Source organism: Phoenix dactylifera, chromosome 4 (genome assembly GCF_051530095.1).
Source record: "Phoenix dactylifera cultivar Ajwa chromosome 4, Ajwa_hap1_PhDact_Kaust_v1.1, whole genome shotgun sequence".
In the NCBI taxonomy this organism is placed as follows: Eukaryota; Viridiplantae; Streptophyta; class Magnoliopsida; order Arecales; family Arecaceae; genus Phoenix; species Phoenix dactylifera.
In genome coordinates this window covers 49,680,569-49,694,203 of record NC_143193.1, presented here as the reverse complement: position 1 = coordinate 49,694,203, position 13,635 = coordinate 49,680,569, and the positions used below count along the sequence as shown (strand labels likewise).

Genomic DNA, 13,635 nt, shown 5'->3' with positions numbered 1-13,635 from the left:
AGTATAATGTATTCAGTATAGGTTTCACTGAAAAATATCATATAGTATTTGTCCAAAAGCTAATTAATTTTTGCTTCCATGATATAAAAATATTTATAGAACAAGGCAATTTATTACTCAATAGTAAAGTTTGCTTACATAAAGAACACAACCACCAAAAAGTAGCTCCAAGGAGATTGGCCAGCCATTCGTTGCAACAAACACATGTCGATATCCGTGTGCTTTAATTAGACGTTATATTCACTCTTGAGGATAAATTGACTGCTAACAGGGGAATGCACCACATCAGGCATAGATTAAGTAAATCTTAAACTAAAAGTTAGAGGAAACTAAATGACATGAGCATTCTTACTTTATTTGTTGTGCAGAAGAATGCTTCTCAGCCAATAGTCACTATTTTACTTGAGAAGGATGCATGAGGGAATGAAGCTATACATTATAATCCTATCACCTACCAGCCATTTCCAGCCACAACATATCCTTGGGCTCTAACTACTAGGGCTCATTTGGTTCGCGGGAAAAGAAGAAGGAAAAGTGTGGTCAACGAAAAAGTAATGAGATGCCTCTTGTTTGGTTGGAGTTTTCCAAGAAGAGAGATGGGAAAGTTGTATTTCTATGGAAATATGATTCCCATATTTCATGGGAAAGTCTTTCCTATGAGAAACATGAAAAAGTTACTTTCCCATGAGGCGGAAATCATTCCATTTTTATTTTTTTCCAAAAAGGCCCTTCAGCATTAAAGAAGCATTAAAGATCTAATTTTTATTAAGGGTATAATAGGAATTATATATAACTTTCTCAGAAAGTGGATCGTCAACCAAACATAAGCACTTTAAAAATTTGTCACTTTCCCATGGTCAACCAAACATGCCAAAAGTACTTTCCTAGGCATCCTCTTCCTAGGAATCTACTTCCCATGAATCATATTCCTATGGGAGAAAATACTTCCCGCGAACCAAACGAGCCCCTAGAGAAACTTGCTCTGCAGATTAACTCATACTTCAATTTATATAAAATTAACCAACAATATAATTATTCACTCACTATCATTTAAGCAAATCAAACAAAATGACACACAAAAACTATACAATAATGGTGCACACCCATGGTACATGTTCTTTGTTGTTAAACCATGCTTAAAAATAGTCTTACTGACAAGCAATCACAGTTGTATACACAACAAATCAATCATTTTCATGAAAAAAAAGGTCTCGAAACTCCAACAAATGTTTTGTATGCAGATGAGCCTAAATTAAAAGCAGTGTAGGAAAATAAAACCATGGCATGCTTATCTTATGATGAATTTAAAATATCATAATTTAGTTTCTACTTCACATTTGATGTCAAAATAGACTGCTTAAATTAAAATCATAAGGAAAGTAAAACACAAGGAAAGGAAAACACGGCATGTGTATTTTACGATAATTACAAAATATTATAGTTTAGATTCTTTTAATACATAGTTGATCTCAGAAAAAATACACCATCCAATTATTGCAGAAGGAAAAAAAAAGGAAGAAAAACAAAGCAATATTGTGCAATGGCACTCTTTAGATCTGCCTGCTGTAAATAGCAAATCATGATATTTATTCTAAATCTATGATAATTTCTCAGTGCATCATCTGTCTTGTTACATGATGATGCACTGTAATCTCAAATCTTATTATCTTTGGTCTGAACTGATTTGCCGAAAGAAAAGCAAACAAGGTTGAATCCAAAATTTGGGGAACCCACTTGCAGCGTTTTCTTTCTACTGACAAAAATGTAACGAAGACAAAGGCTTTCACGTACAGGGGTATTTCGGTCAGAAAAATAAAGGGCAGGTGACCAGCGAAAGTTAGATTAGGCTTCTGAAGCTAGCCGTTGGCTAACGGCGTCGTCAAGAAATTATTCCGTGATCCACCAAACGACGAGAAATGATACCCAAACGGCGCACCCCGTACTATAAAGTCCATGCGAGCAAAGGACGGCGAGAAAGGAAGAGCGAATACCGCAGCGAAAGGAGTCGATCCAAAGAAACGTGCTCCTCCTTCGCTTTCCTCTTTCCTTCGATCACCTTCTCCTCTTGATTAATTCGTCTTTAATTCTTCGAAATCTTCGATTCGAGATCGTTTCAATCGCCAGCGAGAGATCCCTATTTCTTGCTCCCCTGTGGGCGATCGGGGCGATGGAGTCGGCCGGTGATGTGGATTGGCCGGAGGCCGGGAGGCCCGCGGCGATCGCGCTAGACTTCCCGGCCGGGGAGGCGTCGGCGTCGCCACCGCCGAAGGTGCCGCGGAGGATCCGGCGGAGGCTCCTTGAGAGTAGGAGTAGCCCTCCGGCGAGCGTGGAGGAGATCGAGGCCAAGCTCAAGGATGCCGAACTCAGAAGACAGGTAATTCTAATTCTTTTCTTGGAAAGTTTGATATTCTGTCGGAATGATGGAGTTTAGGTATGGTTTTGTAGAAAAATTGATTTCTTGCTAGGTTTTTGTTTGGTTCTGGCGGTGGGTTTTGAATTAGGGAATTTTTTGCGGTGGGGTTTGTGAGATTTTACACGCTAGCTTGGTATAGATGTGATTTTTATGTAGGAATAAGCGATTTCTTTATGTAGGGTTTAAGATCTTTGAATTCTCTCCCCCACTTCAACCCCTGAATTACTTTCTTATAATCTTTTTCGTAGAGTTTAATGGGTTAATCTTGTTGATATTTTTGGGTCCTTGAGGAGTTCTCTAAGAAAATTATTGGCTTCCTGCCTATACTACTTTCTTTTGTAGAGAAAAAGATTGTAGTCTCCTTGAGAATTTGAGATTTATACGCTTGTTTTAGTTTTGTCTCTATGTTTTTTTTGAACCCTCTAGTTAACGTCGATGTACATGTCCTGCAGAGTTCTTGTCTAAAATAGTATTTTTAATCTTCTTTTTTGTTCTGTTGCTGGTGCTGCTGCTTAAATTATATTGGGCAACTTCTCCCAGTAGTCAGGTGCTTATACTCTTTTAACTTTTAAGAATCTGATTGGTAGATTGATGTATCCTGATTAATATGTTGGTATGTGGAATTGCACAGAAATAATTTACCTCTTATTTTTAATAAAGAAGAAGAAAGAAAAACTTGCACTTTTTTGTTACCGACCTTGTAGACCCCCTTTCTTTCTCTCTTTTCTTTCGTATATGGCCAGGCTTAGAGAGCTGAGTATGTATCTTTTGATGTTTGGTAATACAATCAAGAATCTACTGTCCCCATGTATTCAATTAGCTGATGTGAATATTGTCTGTATGCTCAAAACTAGAGATTTTTTCAATCAAAGTCATAGTGAGAGAGTTGTTGAAGCCGGATTCTTTTCCAGTTTCTACCCTTTCCTCTTTTCTCCATCCTGGCAGTTGAAATTCATAAAATGCCTGCAAGAGTCATTTAATGGAAGAACAACCTACTTCATTATCTTCTTGGACATTATCCTTTCATATTGATCTGATGTTTATGATATCTGGAAGTTATATCAGTAGTTGTAATATTAGCCTTTTATTTTCAGTGGTTCCATCGATCTTATTATTTTAGTTATTTTGGTCTTTTCTTTTGATTTTTTTTGTTGTCGCTATGAATATTCTTACTGTTTTCTTCGAGAAGTTATCACGCAATGTTTTGATTAGTTGATTTTGCTTTAGTGGTTTGTAGAGTTATGTTTGGGTTTCATCTTTTCCCATCAAAATGACCTACAATTTTTGCAGGAATCTCTCCCTTCTCCTTTTTAACTTTACAGAAATATGCTGGGCTATAGTCATTTCATTAGTCTTTTTCTTTTCCCCCTCTTACTTTTCAAATACTGAAGGTGCTTCTTTTGTCAGCAATTTCATGAGTGGTTGTCAAGCAAAGCAAGGCCGAAGCCAAGGAGCCCATCCTGGTCATCTCAAGAGGAAGATCTTGGTCAGAGGCTTGAAGCAAGGCTTTTTGCAGCTGAGCAAAAAAGGTATAATGATTGTCTTTTGCTCCCATTACAATTTTTTGTACAATTATTTACCCTGCTTGTGACTTTTGCAAAGTTTATTTCTCATGTTTGGGAATTTTTTAATTAAACTATTTTTAAAAATTTATTTGTTTTAGTTTTTATCTCTTTTTCAATATTTTTATATCTTTTTTGTTTTAATTTGTTGCTAATTGATATTAATTTAACCTACTATCTTTTTTTTTTAATCAAACCTTCTCATTTTACTGTTTTAATATAACTTCAATGTATGATCCTGGATGGAGAGATTTGGCTGATTTGATGCGCTCAAGATAAGCTGTTCTTTGACTCTGACAACCAGTTATCATAATAAAAAGTGGTCTCGAGGCCTCTATAAGGGATTCTGTTATTATTATTATTATTATTATTATTTTTAGTTCATGTTTGAATGTTGATGAATGACAAGTTAGTCTTTGACTGATTTTAAGTTCTATTTTTCCATAAGTTCTGGGGAGAGTTGCTTGTGCTTTCCATCATTTTTTGTGTCATCTGAAAACAATGTCCTACATTGACAGATTGAGCCTTTTGGCAAAGGCACAGATGCGGTTAGCTAGGTTGGATGAGATACGACAAGCTGCTAAAACTGGTGTAGAGATGCGTTTTGAGAAGGAACGTGAAGAGCTGGGTACAAGAGTTGAATCCCGTGTTCAACAAGCTGAGGCAAACCGTTTGCGCCTTCTTGAGGCCCATATGCAGAGAAGGGCCGCAGCCCAGGAGAGAACAGCCAGATCCTTGTTGCAGCGGATAATCCGAGAGAACAAATATAAAGAGTATGTTCGTTCTGCAATCTTCCAAAAGCGTGCTGCTGCCGAGAAGAAACGGATGGGGTTGTTGGAAGCTGAAAAGAAAAGGGCACATGCCAGAGTAATGCAAGCACGCCGAGTAGCTAAGACTGTATGCCATCAAAGAGAAAGTGAGAGAAGAAGAATGAAAGAACAGTTGGAAAAACGTCTTCAAAGAGTATGCAAGTTTCTCCTTTCTTTATCTTTCCTTTTAGTTCATTTCTGTAGCAACCCACCTTAGTATGTATAACTTCATAACTGACCATTATCAGTCCCTTGAGTTGGACATTGTGCAAACACTGAATAAGTTACAGAATAGTACTTTGGCCAGAGAATTTCACCCAATTGATATTATGGTTTTGTATATAGAATAAAATGACCTATATGACACTTAATTTTTTCATTTCTAAGAGATTTTATTTGATGGTCTGGTGAATATAATTTAAATCATATATATTACCGATGAATAGGCAAAGCGACAGAGAGCAGAGTATCTTAAACAGAGAGGAAGCCCTTATAGTTCTGCACGCATTTACTGGAACAAACAAGGGGATTTTCTTTCAAGAAAATTAGCAAGGTGAGGTTCTGTTTTGGTTTGATAGGGTGCATCAGTTCTATAGACTCTTGTATCTTACATCTGATTGCATGGCTAGGTGCTGGAGGTGGTTTGTGAGATCAAGAAAGACTACCTTTGCTTTGACTAAAGCTTATGCAGACTTGGAAATTAATGAAAACTCAGCTAAGTCTATGCCTTTCGAACAACTTGCACTACGCATTGAATCGGCCACAACACTTCAGACTGTAAAAGCATTGCTTGATCGACTGGAGAGTCGTTTTTTACTCTCCCGGTTATCTAGTTCATCAAGTCCGGAGAATGTTGATCATTTGCTAAAGCGCCTAGCATCTCCCAACAGAAGAGTGGCATCTGGCAAAGCAACCAGGACTAGAGGATTGACGAAGAAAGGAGCCAAGAGTTCTGAATCAAATAAGCTGCCAAGGTATTCTGTGAGGGTAGCACTCTGTGCCTACATGATACTGGGTCATCCAAATGCTGTTCTTAGTGGGCAGGGAGAGCGTGAGGTTGCACTGATGGTGTCAGCTTTAAACTTTGTTCAGGAGTTTGAGTTGCTGGTCAAGATCATATTAGATGGTCCCAACAGCGCTCGTTCCTCAAGGCAGTCATCACCAGATGTTATGTCTGATGACTTGGATCACCATCAAGAATCTGCTGGCCATTCACCTCGCCAACAGTCTTTCAGAAGCCAATTGGCAGCTTTTGATTCAGCATGGTGTTCATACCTGTACTGCTTTGTGGTATGGAAGATAAAAGATGCAAGATCACTGGAGGAAGATCTTGTAAGAGCTGCTTGTCAACTTGAGCTCTCAATGATGCAAACATGCAAGCTAACTTCTGAAGGGCAGACATGTGATCTTAGTTATGATATGAAGGCGATTCAGAAACAGGTTTGCTTAATCCACCATTATTGTTTTTGTCATGAGATTTATGTGTTTAGTGAAAATAGAATGTATTTGTTGGTTAGACTGATGATAGTTACTAATACTGAACAAAAATAGTATGACGATAATTGGTATCAACTAATGCTGAAGTTCTCATGTTAAATTTGGCTGTTTTGCTCCTTTTTATTAAAAATAGTAGGAATTTTATTTTTCTATTTTATGTTTAAAATCTATATGAGTAGCTTTAAACTATCCTGGTTATCTAATTCTATTGATGGTTGTTGTAGGTTACCGAAGACCAGAAATTACTGAGGGAGAAAGTGCAACACCTGAGTGGTAATGCAGGTATTGAGCGGATGGAATGTGCTTTATCGGATACACGAGCCAAATTTTTTGAAGCAAAGGAAAGTGGGAGTCCTTTGGCGACTCCTGTTGCTCATATTGCATCTCCATCAACATCCAACTCTTCAGGTCAGCCTTTGGTTTCTATCTCTGAGGAGAAGCCTATTGCGGATAATGGGAGATCCAATAGTGTGGTTCGTTCTTTGTTTGGAAGTGCCTCTTCTTCATCACCTAAAGCTAGCAAGAAAACTGAAAGTGTAGATGTTCAATCAAGTAGCACAATGGACAGACAGTTTCCCACAGAGAATGAACTTCTTGTGAATGAGATTCTTCATGGGGGTTGTGATATTTCTACTAATAAACTCGACATCAATGTCAGAGACGAGACTTGTATCAAGGTTAGTGGATTTTGCAGAATGTTGCTGATGATTTAGAACAATTTTGATTTTTCTATCAAATTGATTATAAGACAACCAAATTGAATTTTTTTCAAAGCTCTGCATGCTTCATTTTTTTTGACAAACTGGCATCAAACTTTGGAAGGTTGTTGTACGAAAGTATACATTTTCATAAATTTGACAGAAATGAAAAAAAAAGAAGGCCATCAATAGTTTGTGGAGCTGAGAATGGGAGGATATCAGGAAACAAATGTTTTAAACTTGATTATGATTAATAATTTAGCTACACTCACTGTCTTTGCTGTCCATTTTTGTAATATTAAGACCAACTGTATATAATTGTGTTCACGGAACCCTGTAATCTTGATTTTCCAATTTTTTTGGCAGGAAAAAGTTAAAGAGACAATGGAGAAGGCATTCTGGGATGGAATCATGCATGTTATGAAGGAAGATGAACCTGATTATAGTCGGATTGTAGGCCTTGTGAAGGAGGTAAGGGATGAACTATGTGAACTGGCTCCTCAGAGTTGGAAGCAAGAGATCCTGGGCAGTATCGATCTTGAAATTCTATCTCAGGTAAAAATTCCTCGAGTTATATGGCAATGCCAATCTATGTTCTTTTTTTTTGTATTACAGATTTATTATAGTTTCATATGGTTTAGTATCGACATATATTTCACTTACTTTGGTTGTTTCTTGTTGTAATTCCATGTTGCTTTATAAAGTCATTTAAATGTCCTAATGTCTCTATAAACAACTGTATACCTTAATTTATGCAATTTATGTAACTTTGGGCTTTTCTTCAGTTCGAAGGACATTTTTTCCCATTTACATTTTTATCTATTCATTTTAGGAAGCTCCAGTTGCTGAGAATGCAAATACTGATCTATATAGTTGTTTACATAATGTTTTACTTATGCACAAGTTGACAATTGTTGTCCTGGTGAAAAGGTACTCGAGTCAGGTACTCAGGACACAGATTATCTTGGACGAATTCTGGAGTATGCGCTGGTCATGTTGCAGAAATTATCAGCTCCTGCAAATGAGGATGAGATGAAAAAAGCCCACAAGAAATTATTAAGTGAATTAGAAGACATTGCTCAATCCAGTGACAAACAAAATGGGTCTTTTGTTATTGCCACTATCAAGGGTCTGCGCTTTGTTCTGGAGCAGATACAGGTTAGCTTTTTTTAATATTTCCATTCAAATTATTCATAATGTTTTTCAAGTAGCTTGTATGGGTAAACCCTGTGCCATCTGTTTGGTGTCTGTCTCAGCAACCTGGACTTCCCAGATGCTAGATTGTGATATGCTGGGCAAGACCCATTCAGATGATAATCTTGTCTATCCCAAATTATTGGATATTTCATTTCATGGAAGTCATTTGCTTCTGTACTGGCTTTTTAGAAGAAAAAGACAAGATTTACACCAATAACTTCATTTATATTCAAAACAATATACCATCCTAGAAAACTTTTTTTAACATGGAGTCATATCTAATGGAAATTTTGAATGTATGCTTTTCAATTTGACAGACGCTGAAAAAGGAAATTAGCAAAGCACGCATACAGTTGATGGAACCAATCATAAAGGGATCTGCCGGACTGGACTACTTGCAGAAAGCATTTGTTGATCGTTATGGACCTCCCTCTGGGGCTGCAAGCTCTCTTCCACTAACAGTACAGTGGATATCATCACTAAGGAACAGCCTGGAAGAGGAATGGAGTGAACATGTTGATTCTCTTTCTGTCTTGTCAACAAGTCATGTGAGTTCACTCTAATTCATGATGCATGTTTTCCATGGTTAAAATAGTTATGGCTTGAATGACTCCTAACTTCACCATTCTTGTTGCAGGGTCTTCCCTCTGTTACTTCTCTTCGAACTGGTGGTGGTACTCGACTGGCATCCAAACAGGGTCATCTGCTTATTAATGCATCAGGTCAATGTTTCTTCAATGTGATGACAATTTTCCTTATGATGTTTCTTTTGACACTTGTACCGGATTTTGTGACATTGCAGGTGGTGAGTTACCGGAGTGCAGTGGTGAAAAGTTTGACAGATGGGTAAGGCTTGGCCTGTTAAAACTTGTAAGTGCGATAGAGGGGTTGACCATTGAGACGGTGCCTGAAACATTAAAGCTTAATGTCATGAGATTGAGATCTGTTCAGAGCCAATATCAGCAAATTATCGTTATTGCAACAAGGTAGATTGTTCATTCCGCTTCCTCTCGTGCTTTGCAGTATCTTTATGTCTGTATGCTATATATCAATTTTTTAAGCTGCATAAAATTTTAGGCCAATAAGTTTGATTCTGGTTTTCTGTGACTTGCAGCGTTTTAGTCCTTCGGCAAGTTCTTTTCAGCGAGAACTCTGCTGTCTCTCCTTCAGACTTGGAGAGGATGATCTCAGATACCGTCAAAGGGCTGTCCGAACTACTGGAGCGTGTACCTGATGCAGGCATCGATGAGATCATTGAGAGGATGGTGAGCTCGTCAAGCTCATTATATCCTACTTCAGAAACAAAGCTTCAGAGCAGAAAGGAGATGGTGGGAAGAATGCTAACAAAAAGCTTACAGAACGATGACGCGGTCTTTGTGAGGGTGTCTCGATCAATTTACCTGGCAGCGCGTGGAGTTGTGCTCGGTGGGAGCGGAGCCCAGGGACGGAGGCTGGCAGATGCTGCGCTACGGCGTGTTGGAGCTGCCCTGCTCTTGGATCAAGTGGTGAAAGCAGCAGAAGTATTGATCATGGTGGCAACCACCTCAGGCCTTGTTCATGGGCCATGGTACAGATGCTTGGTATAGAAGTGTAACCTACATGTGACTTGGTATAGAAATGTTGCTTAGATGTGATTTGCACATAAGAAATTTAAGCCAGCAGTTCCACTTCGCAGTTGTTGTGTAGGGAGCAAGGACCTTAGCATGCATCAATTGTCCATAGCAAGGTGTCTAGGTGTACAGAAATGGAATTGTGTTTAATAAAGTTCGTTTTTATCAGTTAATTAAGTTCTCTATTCGGTGTGTGGGGTTGCATGGAAATGGAATTATCTGTTAAAAAAGGGGTTTTTAGCCTTGCTGATGCTGAGACCTTTTTTTAACTGAAATATAGAAATTAACTCTACGAGTATCAGGTTAAACCCCATGTGCTCGTAAAGATATCATAATTCTAGTAAGGTATCATGTTTAATAATAACATAATATGCTCTATAGTAAATAATATGTTAATATTATATAGTATAAGATGCAAAAGGTCTAAATTCATTCAAATCTAATTATAAATACCATAATTGACTCGTGGTCAGTCTTAGGAAGCCTATATTGTAGTGTCTCCTAATCTACGTGGCCATGAGCCGAATCCGCTTTAATACCATTTGTAATAATTCAGAATGTTGTCCTAAAAGGTTAGTCGGAAGGTACTTTTTTCTTAGTCTTGTATAAGTATATAAGATCTTCTCGTGCAGGCGTATGTTTAGTCCCACATTGGTCATTTGCTAAGTAGATCTTGGGTACGTATATAAGATTAAGGGACCCAAATAATATCATCTTCTAGCTAGCCTTTTTGAGTGAGATCTGGGTTGTTATAAATGATTTCAAAGCAAGCTCGACCTATGGCCTATGTGGACTAGGGGACATCGCAGTAGGGCTCTTTGAGGCTAACCATGAGTTGATCATGCTGCACTTGTGATTATATTTAAATATATTTGGACTCTTTAAGTAACCCAAAAAAATACCTTCTGGCTAGCTTTTTTGGTTGAGGTTCTAGGTTATTATAAATGGTATCAGAGCAAACTCAACCCATGACCTATGTGGACTAGGGGACATGCGGCATGGGTATATTTGAGCTAACCACGAGCTAATCGTGGGGTTTCTTATTGGATTTGAATAGATTTAGATTCTTAGCCTGACAAGAACGCCAAGGCTTAAACGGGAGAAGTATGTGATGACTCGTGTGAGCATATGTTTAATCTCACATCGGTTATTCGCTGGGTAGATCTTGGGTACTTATATAGGATCAAGAAAACCAAATAATACCTTCCCGCTAGTCTTTTTGGGTGAGATCATAAGTTGTTACAAATGGTATCAAAGCGGGCCCAACCTATAGCCCATATGGACTAGGAGACACTGCAGTTCATGCTTTTTGAGGCTGACTACGGGCCGATCGTAGTGCTTGTGATTATATTTGAATAGATTTGGATCCTTAGTCTGATGAGGACGTCATGGTTTAAATGGGAGGAGTGTGTGAGGACCCGCATTCGTCGGAAAAATCTTAGGTACTTATATAGAACTAAGGAACCTAAAACATACCTTCTGGCTAGTTTTTTTGGGTGAGGTTCTGGGTTGTTACATTTGAATATCTAGAAACTAAAAATCTTGTTTAAGGTCTATACAATGAGTAATGTGTATGAGAGAGTTGGTGGTGTTTGTTCAAAAATCTACATAGTAAATCAAACCACATGTAAGAAAATAGAGAACTATCAATTTTATTAGCTTGGGAGCTGGTTGATTTCTATCTAGATCATCCCAAGTGATCTGGATGGTGGGGGCTAAATTTAATCTTACCAATATATAATCAGATTGATTTTGGATTGACTCGAGACCTACTTGGCCATAAAAAGTTCCACTCAAACTCATTTATTCCAGTGGACTTGTGTGGATTGGTCCGAATCAGATTTTAGCACCCTGATGATATTTTTATATCAATAAATGACTATATATTGTATTACTTTTATTCTTTAGGGATATATATATATATATATATATATATATATATATATATATATATATATATATATATTACCAATATGATAATACCACACATTATAATAGCTGAATAAGATATTCCAAGGCAGTTGAACAAGAAATAGTAGTTATTTTTATGCCATCATAACACATGTCGAGTATTACTATCTTTTTTCTTAATTTTTGGAATCTCTTATTTATGTACCAAATCAGAAAAAAAATAATGATAGAAATATAGCTACTGAAGAAAAACATAGTATAAACTATATAATTCACAATTTCAAGCCATCCATCTTGTTATAAATATTTAAAGTATATATCAATCAAGTTTTAACTAATTTGGATGTTTTTAAACTGTAGGTCAAACGGAAATAGGATATCACACTATCGGAATGTTCAATTTGGTTTTCATTTCATACTCGATAAAGATATCAAAAAATTTCTATTTTGAAAAACCAATTGAGAGCCAAATGCTCTTAGAAGCATTCCAGCCCTAATTCATCCTATCATTAATTATTTCCGCAAGCATATAAAATTTGTAAAAAAAGAGATAAAAAGAAACACTGTTTCATTCTTTTTTTTCTGCAAGCATGCAAAGTTTTTAATGAAAAACAAATATTGATGAAAACAAGTATTAGTCAAAAACAAGTATTAGTAAAAAACAAGTATTAGTAAAAAACAAGTATTAGTAAAAAAACAAGTATTAGTAAAAAGAAAAGTATTAATAAAAAACAAGTATTAGTAAAAAACAAGTATTAGTAAAAAGAAAAATATTAATAAAAAATAATAAAAAACAAGTATTAATAAAAAAAACAAGTATTAATAAAAAAAATATTAATAAACAAATATTAATAAAAAACAAATTTTTAATAAAAAAACAGATATTATTGAAAAATTTTGATTTCTAGTGACCAGACTAAAACGAATTGCGTCGACAGCAGGATTCGAACCTGCGCAGGCAGAGCCCAACAGATTTCGAGTCTGTCTCCTTAACCACTCGGACATATCGACGGTGTTGTCATGAAGTTTTATTAAGTTATATATATTATAATCATGTAGACCATTTCTCTACCCCCTCCGCGCACGTTTGAGTAAAAGTCCGGTTCGTTCGAGTCCCAAACATAGGCATATTTAAAACAGCTTGATACACTCAAATCGAGTTGGCCTGCCCAAATTCACATTTAGACAACATAACCCAAGATTTATTTAGACCATAGCCCCCTACATGCTAAGCTTGTATTCACTCATGACGAACCCAAATGATCTCTAGTAATAATGTGGACATTTTCCTTGCATGCCTACAAGCACAGCCGGAGGGGAAAAAAATGGTCAGGCAAGACCCACTTCTGCTGGCAGTACAAAGTATTCACACCAGTGTAGCCAAGTTTAAGACCATTACTGCTTAGTAACATCGAAGAGTAATGGGTGCCTAAATTCGCATGAAACATGGTAAGCCACAGCTCTTCTTAGATTCTAGCAAATACAACCACCATCTTACGAAACAACTAGCTGACTTTTGTGATGGCATATAGAATGTCAACGTTTTTCCTCTTTCATTTCTAATTCGAAGGGGCATCAATATTCGTGTGTTCCAAAGGTTTAATTGGCTTTGAGATGAGCTACTGCTTTGTCCAATGTAGTCCTTACATGCTGACACATCATCTTCAAACTCTGAGATGCATGTAACCAACACATCGAAAAGAAAAATTGGGATTTTTGGAAACAAAATAAAGCCATGTGGTGGTGAGATTGTCAGAAATTATATCTTGCACTGCATGACTATATATATGCCAATCATGTAATCTTCTTTCTATAGGCTCCATTTATCAGGTGATTGGTCTATAGGTAGAAGAAAAGCTGATTGGCGTGGTGCGCAAACAGATATAGAGAGACCAAATTGAGATGGCTGGGGCATGCATGACTAGGTTCAAATAGCAG

General features: G+C 37.0%; 1 protein-coding gene and 1 non-coding gene across 2 annotated transcripts; one reads left to right on the top strand and one right to left on the bottom strand.

The window, feature by feature from the left end:
• The first annotated feature begins 1,870 nt into the window (after positions 1 to 1,870).
• On the top strand, positions 1,871 to 9,959 carry LOC103704827 (T-complex protein 11). The gene is made up of 12 exons (XM_008788283.5): positions 1,871 to 2,374; positions 3,821 to 3,942; positions 4,494 to 4,938; positions 5,231 to 5,337; positions 5,414 to 6,224; positions 6,506 to 6,958; positions 7,346 to 7,534; positions 7,910 to 8,137; positions 8,494 to 8,724; positions 8,814 to 8,898; positions 8,979 to 9,162; positions 9,291 to 9,959. The coding sequence occupies exons 1-12, from the start codon at positions 2,168 to 2,170 to the stop codon at positions 9,760 to 9,762; spliced, it is 3,534 nt and encodes a 1,177-aa protein (XP_008786505.4). The 5' UTR covers positions 1,871 to 2,167; the 3' UTR covers positions 9,763 to 9,959.
• A 2,667-nt stretch (positions 9,960 to 12,626) lies between these two features.
• On the bottom strand, positions 12,627 to 12,708 carry TRNAS-CGA (transfer RNA serine (anticodon CGA)). Its single transcript has one exon. It is a non-coding gene; the product is annotated as a tRNA-Ser (tRNA).
• Between the last annotated feature and the right edge of the window lie 927 nt (positions 12,709 to 13,635).